Source organism: Nesoenas mayeri (genome assembly GCF_963082525.1).
Source record: "Nesoenas mayeri genome assembly, chromosome: Z".
In the NCBI taxonomy this organism is placed as follows: domain Eukaryota; kingdom Metazoa; phylum Chordata; class Aves; order Columbiformes; family Columbidae; genus Nesoenas; species Nesoenas mayeri.
Window position 1 is genome coordinate 64,913,578 of NC_137542.1, and position 16,212 is coordinate 64,929,789.

Here is a 16,212-nt window from a genome sequence, read left to right on the forward strand (position 1 = left end):
ACCCTTCACTGTGAATAGGGCTGCTCATGCAGTGTTTTTTGGGCAGGAGCCACAAACTAGTGCTGTGGGATGCATTTAAACCAGTCACCTTCAGACAAAAAGGGGTTCTTACTTTGACAGACATCATAGGCAGTAGAAATCCAGTGCAGAAGAAAACGTTGTGCAAGTGCTGCTGCAGTCCATGCTTGTCTTTCCCCAGGCCTGGCAAGACCTCTTGTCACACTTTGGCAGAGACACCTCTTGCTGCCGCTCTGCTGAAGATCTCAATCCAAAGCAGATGTCTGTTTTATGCTTTTCAAGGAACTACTTTGCATTTTCTTTTTGTGTTCACAGAAAAGAGAAAACAAACTAACACTGTCAGGTGTTTTAGCATTTTCAAAGAAGAGACAGCCCTGCAGACTCCTGTTCTGTAGCTGTCGTTCATATGGTTGCACACACAATGTTCTGTGTAGTAACTCATAGTAATTGTAGCTAGAGTTAAATCCTTGTGTTGAGGAGATGCTTTTCTTTCGTGTATTTAAAACACTGTTTCAGAACTCTTACTCTGCAAACCGATGTTGCGAGAAAAAAGAACTAAAGTCAGTTCTGTTTCTCTGCTGCAATGTTGTGGTGCCATCCCATCTTGTTTATGGTGTCTGTGTACAACATGCTTTATTCTCTTCTGCATAGTCTCAGATTAGCATGCCAAACATGAGTGAATTTAGCAAACTTCGGTGATGACAAAGGTGTAGGCAAGAACAACACTGTGTTTTGTGTATAGAGCACATTTGTCCAAAAAGGTAAGAAATGAAAATTCATTAATTTGGAATTTACAAACTGCCTGCTGGTAGGAGGGTAACCTGTCTAGAAGTAACTTGGATTCTACTTATTATAAATGAGATATCAAGGAAACGCGAGGCATGTCTGGATTTAGATTGTCCAATGTTGACATTGGTTTGTCACTAACAAGGTTAAAATTAAGTGACAGTAAACATCTTGATGAGAAGAATAACAATTACCAGAATCCCAGGGGATGGCAGAATCCAAATGAGATAGGGAATGGGTTTGTTTTTAGAAAAACTCACGGTACCCAAAATGGCTCATCTGCAACACCAGGTGGCAGTGCTGCATTTACACATTTGAATAATTTCTGTTCAAAGCCTTCTTAGGTACAAAGCTGTAGTTCTTTCCAGAAGCTGCTAGGGATGTCAGTATACTGAGAAATGTGAAACATATACATTTCTAAGGCAAAGTACTTGCCTCAGCTTTCCTTCATATTTTAATCGGGTCTTTAAAGTAAATCAAGACATTCTTTATGTAGAAAACTTAATGTTAGCCTGTGAGTTAAAGTGTCAGCTCTGCCCATCACTTCTAGGACACGTAAACTTTGTGTCACAGTTGTATCCATTTTCCCGTTGCTGCCCCATCACTGGATTTCAACCCTGTCCTGGATGGACCACTTCTAAGAATAAGAGGGTAGTGACTTTAGCTGGTGGTCAAATGTACCACTTGTTGGTGTGGCTACATGCTGTGGATAGGTCCACACTGCAAATCAGACTGAAACTCTGTTGATTTCCTAGGACACCAAACTGGCATTAGATGTCACAATCACTAACTTGGAAGGTGGGGGCCAGTATTTTCCCAGTCCTTGTCCTGAATCACCCTGTTGAAGGCAGCAAGACATTGAGTTTCTGTGAACAAATGAAAGTAAAAGTGAAGATGGAATCTCAGATATCAGTATTCTAGAGACAAGTGTGAAGTGACCTCAGCTCAGACTCAACTCAGAACTGGCGTTCTCTTTGGTAATGGCTATCAGATAAGTAAAGTAAAAGCACTTACAGGATCTACCTGTTATACATAGAATTCTGCTTTGGCCATTAAAACATTTATTTTGTTTACACAGCAATGTTAGCACTCAAGTTTTACTTCCAACAGTGCTAGGAGACTCCGACATTCATATTCTTGCATTCTAGTACTCCTGTCCAGATGTTTATATCTATGAATAGCAACTTATGGAGCAAGCTCAGTTTAGAAAAGGTAGCCGAATTATTTCAAATCCTGAATATGGGAAAAAAAAGTCTGAGTTTAGCTGCTCGTAAGAGAAAGCAAACCGGGAAAGAATTACTCATTGAAAATTATTCACATCTGGGAACTACAGCAGAAATGGCAGTGTATCGGGAAACAAAGCTTAATTTCCCATCAACTTGATTTGTCTCCTATTATTTAAGGTTTAATCAGTTTTCATTTTATTGTGAGTCTTACACTGGGGCTGATAGATAAGTGCTTTATGTTGCTTTCCATGCTGAAGTTCTAATGCAGAGTTTCCATCTTTGTAGACAGCATAAAAGGTCAATCAGTAAAATTCAGTGTGTGAACTCTTCCAGTGGAGGCCTGTGTATAAATGGCTGACAGTCTTGGGATCTTGTATTCATGGCATTGCGTTAATTTGGTTTATCTTCTACTTGAGTACTAAGTGTTGCCTTTAATGAGCACCTAAACAAGAGAAACACCAAGCTCAGGAGTTGAGTGTTGCCCAAAATGGTCTTAGGCATCACCTTTTCAGAGGGCGATACATAACAAAAATCGCTCCATAATGGATAATTGAACTCTAAACCAGTGCAGTTGTCTCTCTCAGGTCCAAGTTGCTACGTCATCAAACAGAGTGGATGTGAATACTTTTTTTACAGCTATCTTGAAATGTAGATGATTTATGTTGGATGAGACTTGGCTTAGTTTGTTTAGACAAGTCAGTTCTTAGTTCCTGACGAGGTGACTTGGCCGTAGCATCCGTTCTCTCTAACTTGTAGCAGTACTAGTAATACCCTCAGTCTCTTTACCTATGTGCTCCATCGTGGTCTTTGCAAATACTAGAGAGATGGGTAATATAAAGTCAAATACAGACACTTCTTGCAAGGATATTCCTACAGAAATTTCTTTACCATTAAAAAAGCTGGTCCACTGTTTTAGTGGTTATCTGGTATAGCATGACCTTGGTGGCCCACATCAGCTCAGCATCCTGTGTTGTGATTTGTAGGAGCTGGTACTTGCCTCAGTAACATTCCCCCAGATTTTCCTTTGCTTTCATGGTCACAAAATGCTTGTCTTCCCTCAGCCAGAGATAAACGTATGTCAGAGATGCTCTTCTGGTGTTTTGAAGAATGCCCTAAAGTGCCTCAGGAAGGAAAGCATTATGTAAACACAAAATACTGCTGTGTGGCAGACTGCAGTGTTGTCCAGACTGAGAGTCAACCATTTTATTCCAAATCAAGGGTCTGTCATTTTACTCTAGCAAAAGTATTTGCACGTGTTGTAATTGGAGAGAGTGCCTTTAAGGTCAGAGTAGCATTGAATGCTATTCATACTGTTAGAACGGTACACTCTGCAGTATTCACTGGCAGTACACGTGTGTTTTTAAAATGATGAGTGATATCACTTATTTTTTGGACAGAACATAAATGGACTGCATCCCTCAGAGACACAGTATGTTTCTGGTGCAGAGCTGCTTCCTGCCCCTGACATCTTTGACAGAGTAGCAAGTTTAGCCAGTTCTGATGTGGTGCTGCAAGTTGTTCTCACCTCACATTTTATTGCCAGGTGTGGAGGTTGGATGAGCCTTTTGGAAAGTGAATTGGAAAATGAGCGAACCCATCATCTCTTGGAAGGATGAGAGGTGTCGAAGGATAGACTGGTTTAGTAACAGCTGGAGTCTTGGGGTGCATAGGATGAAGCAAGGTGCTAATAATGCAAATGTTGGATTCCTGGTCTTGGAATATGTGAGAGAGTAGAAAGAAGGAAAGGGTATGACTGAAGTATCTAAATATCACCAGTTCATGTCTCAGCTAAGAATCAAAACAGCCTACACTAAACGTAAACAGCTTACTCTTCCTGAGTCGTCATTATTTTCCAGGAACAGTACAAAACTGAAACTCCAAATTAAATTAATTTAACTTCCAATTAAATTCATTAGATATAATGGTTGGCTACCTGTTCAGCAGTCAGAAGCTTGAAGTTCCTTTAGAGTCAAGTTACTGTTGTTATACAACTGCTGGAGAAAAATGCTATAAAGTGAATAAGGTACTGGCATAGTGCCCAGTTTGTTTAACAGGATTTCTTTGGATTGCTGTTTGTGACTGAATATTTCCGTGTCTCATTGTTTTACCATAAAATAAAGGACAAACCCATGCCAAAAGCACTGTCCAGCGTATGCTAAGCTTGAAAGCAAGTATGAATTTTCTTTGTTTACACTAATTTCATCCAGCATGTGATAGGGTAGTTTGCTTCTTCCACTTTTTTTTCTGATAAGTTAAAGTCATAATGTTAAGAACCTTTCTGTATATTGTTTTCTGTTAAAGTATTTAACAATAATTAAAAGTATTGTTTTCATACAACTTCAAAATGAGATGTTAACAAGGAACTAGAATTTGATTTCATGGACAGAGGTTCTGTTCTAGGTTATATGATGCCTCTGTAGATTTTCTTGTAATGCCAGTTGGTTAAACATATTCTTTTTCTGTTTCCTCAGCTGACCTAGCCCACTTAATGGACAGAACCTATGAGAGAAAGCTGCCCGTCAGCTCTTTGACAATAGCACGGGTAAGGAAATAAACCCCCCTCGTAAAGTGTTGGAAATTGCAGTGGAATGTTTATGAAATTAAGTGAGCTGAGAGGAGAAAAATGATACCACCTCTGCTGGGACTTCTGGGGTCATAAATGTCTTGTTATACTGTTAAATTGCTGTGTAAAGCTGTTTTATTGTTACTTTGTACTTACTAGTTAACACTTGAACAGTAGGGTCTTCAAAACAGAAGTAATTTTTTCTTTTCCTCAGTAAAATTGGGCTGTACTCCATTACCAAGGTGTCTATTTCTCTAATATAAGCTCCCTGCCTTCATGTGGTTTCTCTCTTAGTGCGATTTTTAACCTCCCCTCAGGCAGTTTATCAGAACCCACGCTGAGGGAAGGCAGTGAATCAGCACCCTGCCTGCCGGCCTGCACCTCCCTCCGCTTCAGCATCCCTTCAGAGTGAGGCGGCGGTGGATAGATTTTGCCGCTATTGTTTTATTCCCTTGCCTCAGCAGACTGAGGCAGGACAAATGCTGGCATGGGATATGTGAAACAGTTATTTTTACTGGAATTAGTAACGAGTTTTATCCTCTGAATGGGTTAATGTGAGGAGCGGGAGTGAAGGCAGACATGTGAGATGTGCTTTTAAGTTCCCTGTGTAAAGGGAGTGTTTGTCCTGAAGAAGGAGAATAAAGATGTCACTTGTTTAAAAGAAACAACAGCAAAAACACGACTAATTTCAATCTTCAAAATTATCTAGAAGCTGAGTCACCACCCTGGTACGTCAGTAACATCACCAGTTAGGAATGACAGAATATTTTGTACAGTTACAAGATCAAGCGTTTATACAGATTGAGCATACTTGATCATTGCTTCTGAGGGAGTGTCCATGGGGGAAATGAGTGTTCCTGCCTCTTATATTATTTAATCAGCTTTGTTTCTTCCCTTCATGTTCCTGCTTTGAGCTCACCTCTTGCCAGGAGAAGTGGCATTTTCAGGTTGTCAGACAGCCTCACTTTCCAATACCTGGAGCTCCCATCAGATTCTTATTTTCTAGAATGTAAATAAAGCACACAGATGTGCTATTGCCACATGCAAAATATGAGACCTGCATGTAAGGAGAGTTAATAAACTGGAGAGCAAGTATTAGCCAGCTGAAACTATTATTTTTAGCCTATGCTTGGGATAAAGAGAAGTTCTAACCTAGGGAACATGGTTGTTTATATATTCTAAGCTAAAGGTATTATATTGGGAAGACTCTGGAGTGTTCCAGCATCTATACTTATGTTAGGAAAACCTACAGGAAAACAAGATTCACTGTTACCGTAAGAAAGATCTGGTTGAAAACTTGTCTTTTATTTGAATAGATGATAGTAGTGGGAGTTTTGGAAGATTGCCTGGAATACACAAGGTTTTAAATTAGAGGAAAATTGTGGTTTACAGCAAGAGCGGTGATTTTTTTTTCTTACTGATATTTATGTGTGTGGTGAAATATGAAATGCTGCTGCCACTGTCCTTCAGAAGTTATAGTATGAATAGGCAAAACAGGAAAATGTTAGGAAAAAGGATACCTTTTAGAAAGAGAAGTAAGGTGTGTGAAGACTCAATCAAAATTGGGGGAAAAAAAAGTAAGGAACGGAATGTATTCTCAAATTAAAAGATGCAATTAAAGAGCAAAAAATTTAGAGAGGAGCAGCAAAAATACAGCATGCTGAGCTATATGGACATAATTTTGAGATAGTCTCAATTTTTTTCAAGGTGCATAACGTGTCTTAGAGGCTAAAGGGGAGTTGTCTCAGTTTAAAAAGATTTTACTTTTAGCAGTCTAGAAGAAACCTGAGCAAGAGCAGGCAAAGACTTTAAGGCCTCCAGTACACTCAGATACCTAAATATGCCAAACAAATGCATTTTGTTTATTGAAGTGGCGTTTTCTTCTAATATGCATTGTGAGTGCTTCCTCTGAAGCTTTTATTTCTTATTTTTCAATCAGTTTGTTGACAACATTTCTTCACGAGAGGAAGTGGATCAAGCCGAATATTACCTTTACAAGTAAGCATCTTTTTTCCCCCAGCATGAACTTTGAGACATATAAGTAAATACTATGAAATCTTGCCCTTTTAAGACTCTGATGTTTTTCAGCTTACTGGCTTTGATTTCTCTTCTGCAAAATAAGTTCATCTACTTGTCTTACAACTCACAGCTAAGGGCCCTCTTGGTAACTTCTCCTTTGTGATGACCAACCTCTTTCTGGACCTCTGGCATGGGCCCCTGTCAAGTGTGTTAGTCTGAGCCACTGAACAGCTAATAAAACCTCAAGCTGTGATTTACAGTACAGATGCTGAAGTAATAAGGAATTATGTTTGTTTACACTTTTTCCTTCTGATTTTTTTTTTGTTCTCTAAGTCATAATTTAACTAAATTAGCTATATGCATATTTGCATGTGTAGGTGTGAGAGTCAAGGAATCTTGTTTCCTTAAAATGAACAGGAATAAGAATAGGAATGCTATGGTAATGATCAAGTCAGCAAGGCTAAACAAGGTATAGTTTTGGTTTTTATTCCCTTGAGTACTTCATGCTCTCCAGATAAGCTGAGTAGTTCACCTTATACACGGGTTGTTAGGGTTTTCTGCAACTATTTTTATGTTGAGTGAAGTGTATTTGGTGTATCTTCTGCTAGCATCATGTTGAATGCTTGCTTGCTCCAGGTCAATACATCTCAATATCAGCACTAGGAGAGCAGTAATTCTTGCTGATCACTAAAATAAATTAGTGCTTTTACAGGTGATTACACATGCATTTTGAGAGCTAGGTTTCCTGATGGAGAAGGTAACTCACCCTATCGAAGTGCATGAGAGGCTATCTTTACAAATGATGTCAGGTTGTTATTTGTAAATAACAATGATTGTTAGTTTGATGAAGAAGTTTACTGGGTGGCTGCTTTAAGTATATGCGTAGTTCTAAGTGTATGACTGCAATAGCCTTCAGATCTCTGATTGTCTGGTACTACTGGGGCAGTGTCTGAACCTCCAAGCTTAAAGATGGAAACAAGAGAAACCTAGCTGGCTAATACTAGCAATATCCTGTAATGAAAAAACAAAAGGAGCAAGAAGGCTCTGTCACAGAGAGGAGGTTAGTGGTGCTTTGGTTCCTTCTGATCAATATTTTGTTGGCCCCATTGGAATCTGTGATCTGGAATAAGTGTTCCATCTTGCATCAGGTGTGTTGAAAACAGGAGAAAGTAAAGCGAGGGTAAGACAAGCCTGCGTTTTTGTTTTACAGATGTGCTATTAGTACCTTTTGCTAGCAGTCCTGAAGATTGTAATGTGCATTGTGCCATGGACTTGAGTTCTGTCTGATGGAGTCAGGCCCCTTAGGGTGAGGGGTGCCAAGAGGCCTTTGAATGCCCTGACACCAAGAGGAAAGTGTGGTAGTTTAATTACTAAGTCTCAAAATTGTACAGATAAAATCCAGATACTCAGAGTGAGATATTCATATGTAATGAATACAGGTTCTTTCTTCTAGAAAACAAGAGGTTCAGAGAGAGTGACAAAAAATTAGCAGCACAGAAAATGTTCCATAGCAAGAGGGAGAGAATAGAATGGGAATAGCTAACATATCACTATCCTCACCACTCTTCAGGTATGCCTGGTTAGTATATCAGTTTAAAATACAAGATTTTTATCCTTAAAAACACATTCTAAAGGAGAGATTTGCAGTTCAAAAGTAATAACAGTTATTTCCTGTTTCTCTAAGAAATAATTCTTCTGTGGCTGATGAGAGTGTAGTTATACACATATCATTTGGAATTGATACAGCCTTTAGTAGTCTGTGTGGAGAGACTAGAGGGGTACTGATGTGTCACATTGCTTGTTGGGCATGCTTTGGTTGGAATTTTTCTTGTGTGTGTTTCCCTGTAATGCTGCTTTTTTTTGGTGTTGCAAAATGCTTAGTCTTTTGGTGATGTTAGCATGAGTTTTCGAGAATTATCCATGAAACTACTTCAAAATGCATTAGTATGCAGGTAGTGAAATAGTGTTGTGAGGTCTGTAATTCATGTGAAAATGTAAAAATCCCAATTATAACAGCAGCTTCACTTTCAAATGAAAATAAGTGTGCTAATTTCAGGAAATAGGAGGTGAGGTTGGTATCCACAAAGCCCCTTTTATTGTTCATTATGTTTTGCACTTAGGCTGGAGTTCAAATGAAGGACATTTTATAAAGATATCTCTTTGCAGCTGGGAGGATGTTCAACATAGAAAAAGTCCTGCAAAAATGGCCACGCCATGAGAGATAAAGGAGGCGGTAGAGAGGGAGAGTTAAGAAATGAGAAGCTTTGACAAGATATCTCTTTTTCTGACTTAATGAGAAACAGTTCAAAGCACAATTTTTGTACTTAATGTAAGGAGACTAAGCTTCTAAGAAAGAAAAGGCAGTATCAGTGAAAAGCTTTTTTTCTTCTAAGGTATGCGGATCCATTGTGAGCAATTGGCATGTACATGGCCTGGTGAGTTGGCTATATGTGCATTTACCTTAACATAAATAAACAGAATGTTCCCAGAGCCCTGTGTTTTTCCCCTTAACTGCTTGTAGAGTATAAGGAGGAGATTTTGATATCTCTCCCCATTGTTGAGTGCCTCTGGCAATCTGTGGTGAAGGGTAGTCAGTTCCAAGGCCCTTAAAAGGTTGAAAGGTTCCTGGTACAAAAGGGCAAACTGTGCCTGTGGGAAGAATCAGAGGGAGGTGAATGGCATTCTCATGCTCTCTGTGTGGGGTTTTCCTTAAGATGAGAGTACCAGAACTTGTAATTGTAAACTTTATAGACTGGAGGCTTTTCTTGTAGCATGTCAAGCAGAACACAGTCCCATAAGGTAGTATTCTGGAACATTACCGTAATGTGCTTAGGGTCCCAAAATACAATATACGTATTATATTTAGGTTTGTTTCAGCTTTCTATCCCTTTAAAGCAGTGGGTCTCCAGCCATACTGTCTCCACAGAGGATCTTGAGCTCTCAAGAATAGCTGTGTGGAAACTGCTATGCTACATTGTGGAACGTGTCAGTAAGATGGTAAAGGCCATTTTGAGGCATGACGTCATCTGCTTTCGGTGCTCCTCTTTTTGTTTCCTTCTGAATACCTCCCCCACTCTGTTAACTGTCAGACTTTAAAAAAAATCCTTTCATCTCCTAGGATGCCAGCAGAATTTCTCATCAGAATGCAGAGCACTTTCAGCCAGATCAAAGGCCTGCAGTTCGCCTTACTTTATCCTGTCTCACTGAGATGTCACTATTTCTCACGTCAGGGTGGTTTTCATGTGATAGAAACATTAGCATAATAGAGAGATGTTTTGTGTTGAGGTAATTCTGCTGATTCTGTATGTAGGTTTTAGGCCAACAAAAATGTGTTCGAAAGCTACTGTGGAAGTTTTATGTTGAGATTCCTGAGGAGGATTTTTAATTACATTAAACCCATTATCCATTGTGTAGAAAAAAGTATACACACTGTCTGTAAAAAGTAAGTGTTTGGTGTGCATGTACTCTCTGAATTCTTGCACAATCTTCCTAGATTTTTTCATTGCTTTTCCTTGATTGATAATTGCTTTTTAGAAATTGAGTTATTTCTGCAGATTTCAGAATTTATTATCTGGAGTCAATACTTGATTATAATCACAAAATGGGACAAGAGCAAACTATAAAAAGTTATTTTTAGATATGCTGTCATATCTTTCGTGGTAACAAGTTACAGTTTTGAGGTCTGATTTCAGCCATTAAATCATTTTGAGACTGTAGCAGCCCTATATATATGAAATTGTGCTTATTCCTTGTAATTCCAGTGTATCAGTAGTTAGTCCGACATCACATGCAAAATGAGTTTCACCCATGATATCTATATCTGCATGTCTATATCTGCGTGTCTGTTCTGTGGGTGTAGAAGTTGCAGTTTTTGATACTTCCATGTCAATCAAGCAGTTTAGCCTTTGAAAACATCAGTTCGTCTATAATATTGCTTGTAATAAATGATCACAATGGACCAAAAAATTTTTTTTTACTCCTGAAATATACTTTGCATGGCATTCATTCTCACTAATATGATATTCTGTTTCTGTATATAAATCTCCTGGCTGTAATGAATACCATTAACCTGTTCCAGGACAAATAGGAAAAGGAGAAGAGATGTAGACACAATCCTTCAGCATATTTAATTCTTGCTTAGAGATGTTTCCATTGTCCTAAGGCTGTAGCTGACATACACTTAGACAATTCATCAGGTCTTGTCTTTTGCTCCCTCTAGAGAGATATGTGGGTTAAAAAAAAAAGTGAAAGGAGGTACAAAAATAAATGAGTCAGAAATGTCTGCCTGTTATTCAAGTTATGCAGCAGTTACGTTTTGAAATGATATTGAGAAGCAATGGAAGCATGTGAGAGAAGAATAAACTTTATAGCCACAGTGGTGTGTTTTACCAGTTTGGACACCTGCCTCAGCTGAGCAATCCAAAATAACTTCATTTGCAAAAGATCTGGGCTGCTCTTTAGCAGGCTGGGAGGCGTAAGGAAGGGAAACATTAGAGAGTTTTACCTCATTAGAATGTTCCAGCAATTTGCAGGTGAATGACAGAAATACCTGTGTTTAATGCTGTTATTTTGTGGTGGCCAGTGGGTGATGCTGTTGGTCACTATCCAAGCTGGTGCTGTCAGATATAAGCATTCTGGTCTTGGAGACCACACCAGTATTCTGGCTCCAGCATTCACTCCTTTCTGCAGAGAGGTGCATGTGCGCTTACTCTCCCAGTCATCTTTCACAGCTTCTCTGGTGTCATTGTCCATGGTTGGTCAGACTCTGAGCCGTAGGAATCTTTGGAGAAAATAACTGGCAACTACAGTTCAGAACTCAGAGGCAAATTGCAGCAAGCCCCTAATCCTGTAACCGCCTCTCATTCAAGTAGGCATGCTCAGTCAGTGTAACTGTGCTGTAAAACTGGCGAGAACCATCAATAAAGATGTAACACTGAAAAGCATTCAGAAGCATCTCTTCCTGTACCACAGGTCTTTTCAGTTACCTGCTTTTCATAGTCCATTTATCCGTTTGTATACGCTTTCCTTCAAGCTTGGCAGAAACTGGACGAGAATTTTCTAAGCACTGCTTAGAAAAGCAGAAAAAGTTGGAAGACTTTCCTTTAACAATAATCTTTCCTCGTTTCATGTTGACAACACTAAAGAGTTAAGTGTTTAGAATTAAAAAATCTTTCTATTTAAAACAAGGGAAAAAGAAAAATTCTTCTACAAACAGAATGCTATATCAACTTTAGGGGGCACCCCCACAGTGTTTCTGGAGCAGATGGAAAGATAAAGCAGGTCACATTCAGAAATGGAAGGAATTGAGTCAGTCCACACCCCATGTAGATACATTTTTCATTTAGTGTTGGGAGGAAGGCTTTCATTACTATAGCTGCAGGAAAAGAGTGTTAGCACAATTTTCGTATCTTTCAAACAGCATCCTCCTTGCCAACAGCTTGAAGGATTCTAAAATATCTAGTAGATAGTGTTGGAAATGGACTCAAGTACAATGTGAACAGTAAGTATTTAGAACCAGGTCTTGAATGTTGTACTTCATATACATTGAGGGAGAAATGGCAGTTTTGTCTCAGAATTTGACTCATACTCACCTTAAAGGTTGATTTTGTTATATCCAGTGGCATTCTAAAGGTTGTTTCATAAATTCCTGCACCAGCCAAAGGTCTGTCTGGAGGCAGATCTTGCATTTTGTTTTAGAATACTGAAAGTCTAGACAGAGGTTAAATTGCAGCCAAAAGTGTAAAGAGTGAACCATTCATACAAATACAAGTACAAATGACCAGGACACAGTAAAGCCTTTTATAAGCTTCAGAATTTAAAATACAAACACATGCAGGATTTATTTGTTTGCTAGCTTTGATGACTAATAATTGTAAAGACACGCTTGAGAATTAGCACCATCCAGCTTCCTCTGGAAGGACTTTCAGGTGCCATTACAGCTGTGAGCAGTAATGGTAGCCAGAGTGACACAATGGCTCCAAACCCATGTAAACAGAAGAAAAAAACATATGAAGTTGTTTCTGTTGGGTTCCTTCTATTGCAGTTTTCCTTATCACTGTTAAGCAGTACAGTGATCTTTTCCCTTTAAGTACTGTTGAAGGTGGCAACTTCTAGGATAAAAACTTGAATTTTTATTAGGCTTACAGCCATAACCAGAGCTGCCATGATCCATTCTTTGGGAACTGTTAACTTTGTGGTTACCATATCCATCAACCTAAACCATTTTTTAATGATGCAAGTATTTATTCCTTCTTGAATAAAAACAAATATGGCAGAAAAATTAGTGATGAATGATTCTATGATACATTGTTAAGGAATAATCTTGACATGTGGTAGATCAGAACTGTCTTATTACAGATAGATTTGTTAGAATTGCTTGAATTGTTTAATTTGATCACAGCTTAAATCAGCAAGCAAGAAACCTTATTTCAAATAAAATACTTTAATCATGTTTTATGTTTATGATTTTATTTATCTTTCTGAAGAAAGCCTTACTGTTTTCTGGTAAGCCTTTAAACTATTTTAATTTTCTTTGGGATGTTTGTTCTTAATTTGAAACCATTTTTTTTACTGAGCAAGGAGACAATCTTGTGTAGGTGCTTAGAAGGTTAGCAGGTATTTCTTTATAGGCTTAACTTCTATATTTGATTAGCTTTAAAAAAAGAGATAACTAGTTACCAGAGTGCTATTTTTCATTGATGGGGACAACTCTCTTGAGAAAGAACACTGAATGAAAGTATTGCTTTTCTGCAAATAAACACATTTTAATGAATATGTAAACATTAATTATACTACACACAATATGGAAAGCGTTTATCAGAACATGCTTTGCATTTAAGACTTTACAGCTGCAGGAATCACAGAATCACAGGATCACAGTTAATTTGGTGAAATTAACAGATTCTCAAGATGTCCAGATTTTAATGTCTGTAGGTGCCAGTTTTTATTCCTTTTTTTATGTAGAAGAGGTAAGCATGCATTCCTGCTGTTGTCAGTCACAATTACTCATTATTGAGCTGAACTAGACATAACATAGGAGAATAAACAATATGTTATGATTGCAGTTGTAGAAGGGCCAACAGTCATTAAAAATTCTGGTTTCAGTTGCTTAACTAGTAACTTTCTCTAGTATGTGATATCCTGCTGGTAAAATTAGCTATAAAATACATGGGTTTTGAGGGAAAAAAGGATATTTAATGCAAATTGTTGAATTAATGTTTGGGTGGGTGTGGTGGTTTTTTGGTTTGGTTTGGTTTTTTGGTCTGTTGGTTTGTTTTGGGGTTTTTGTGTGTTTTTTGTTTGTGGGGTTTTTTTGCAAGCACTTTATTTTAAAAATACTCTGTTGATTTTTTGTTGATTTTAACTTAGTAAGTCAACTGCTGAGTAGCACTGGATTGATGGTGTGAGCAAAAGTGGGGATAACCATTCAAATGGAAATGTTAGGCCATTTTAGCTTGTCTCCACACATCATGTCTAAAATAACGAAATAGGCTAAAAATGGCAGAGCGTTTGTCCTATACTTTGGGAAATGTAGGAGATTGTGCTATTGCGTGTACTCAGAACGCTGAACAGTTTAAAGATCAGAAGACAGAGGAGTAAGTACAAAGTCAAAAGGCTTCCAGATCAAGAAGAAAATTGCTTAGGAATGTCAGTGTTTGTGATTATTTTACTGGAATCAGTAGTAATGGAGAGAGTAAAGGCAATTCATGAGGTCAGTTATGGTTTTGATTTGTTGTTGTTAACGATCGTTGTCTACTAGGTGAATGAGGGTGTTCATGTCTTACAGGGACTGTGCAGCTGTGGGTGAGCTTCTGATAAGGTGAGGACAAGTAGTTTATTGAAGAAGGATTTTTAATAAAAGGATGAGTATTTAGAACTTGGATGTGGTTTTGACTTTGTCAGTTCTATTCTGGAAGTTAGGAGCTGGAGAGGAAAAACATGCAGAAAGTAGTGCTGGATCTTTAGTGTTGTGATATGGGGCATAGTCTGCCACAGCTGTTATGTTGAAAATATGTCTTGGGTTGAAGGCATATGTTGTAAAGCTGCTCCAGTCACCTGGATTTACTCATGTTTTTCTGTTTAAATTCTCTTATTTTATTTATAACTAAAAGTAATGCTTAAAAGAGCTGGAACCAAAGCATGTCTATGACATTCCCCTGCATGAGGATTCCTGTTCTGCATCACCTTTGTTAAGAAGATGGTCAGTATGCTTGAATGATGGCAAGTCATGTACTGGTTTTATAGTGTAGAATGAAGAGAAGGAGAAGGGCACTAGAATATTTTTTTTCCAGTGGTACTTCAACCAGCACATGAAATACAAGGCTTAAGTGCATTTTCCATGAGAATTTCCATTCATTTTATCGTGTACAACAAGAAATTGGACTAGATGATCTTTCGAGGTCCTTTCCAGTCCCTAACATTCTGTGATTCTGTGTGATTCTGTGAAATCCACATGATGTTAGTTTTAAACAAATCATTTTATGAAAAGCTTGCTGTGTTCCACGGGGCATGTAAGAAGAACACAGTCTGATCAAGCATGTAAAAAGGGCCTACACCGTATCAGGGTTCTGGGCTTTGTTGATAACACTGGAGACGTTCAGCTTAGTATTATGAGCCAGTAAAGTATCTGTTGTGTTGTGCCCTGAGAATATCTGTGGTTTTGATGCAAGTTGCTGCACAGTATGTAGTAACAGGTAGCAGATGTGATGCGGATTCCAGAATATGAAAGCCTGTGGAAAAGGAAAAAAAAACACCATTAAGTGCCCATTATAAGGAATGAAATAATGCACCACAGGTATAGATCTGATCTTCTTTCCTTCTGTTATACCCTATTACAGACAAAATGGTTGTAACAAAATAACTGTGACAGGGAGGAGAGAGCCTTACTTTAGCGTACATCTTTCTTTAGCTTGTAAATGATTAGGAATGTTAATTTTCAAATAGCTGGCTGCGTTTATTTACAGAAATTGATGCTTATGCTTTTGTAGGACTTAAAAGGTTTGGTCAACAATCAGTTATTGAGATATTTAGAAAATTATCTGATTATATCCGTCAGGCTATAGATTTCTTTTTAGCCCCATTTATAAAGAAATTTGAAAAGCCAGCTTACATTGCTTGATTCTGGTGGTTCATTTTTTCTAAACACTTCCATCTTCAGAAATGTCCAAAAACATTAGGGTACGAAAAAAAAAAAATTAAAATAAGCAGGTACGCTTACTTAACTGGTATGACTGCTTATTTCTGCATATATATTCGTGCCTGTGAAAAGTGTTCTACTCCTTAAGGGGAGAAGCAGCTTGTATTGCAAACCAACACAGAAAACAATGCTTTGCTATAATTGAATATAAATCCTAATGAGCAAAGGTCATAGGTTAACATTTTCATGAGATGAATTCTAAGGTTCTTACTCCCTCCCTACTTTTTTTAGGTGGGGTCTTTTTGGTTGTTTTAATGGTACTTTTAATAGTGAGCTATTTTTAAAGCTGCATGCTCCAGATAGCAAATCTATACTGTCTCCTGGAATGAGGCCAGTTGCGTTTTCAGCACTTCTCTGTACCAAGCACTCCATTCACTCCGCTCAGCTACCTGTGACTGTTCCTT

General features: G+C 38.2%; 1 protein-coding gene across 1 annotated transcript in view; it reads left to right on the forward strand.

Moving 5' to 3' along the window:
• Positions 1 to 16,212, forward strand: part of MRPS27 (mitochondrial ribosomal protein S27) — a 46,544-nt gene that overhangs the window by 3,207 nt on the left and 27,125 nt on the right. Inside the window, exons 3-4 of the mRNA XM_080362438.1 lie at positions 4,502 to 4,572; positions 6,533 to 6,591. Of these exons, the coding sequence (XP_080218564.1) occupies positions 4,502 to 4,572; positions 6,533 to 6,591 (130 nt within the window). The remainder of the gene's footprint in view (positions 1 to 4,501; positions 4,573 to 6,532; positions 6,592 to 16,212) is intronic.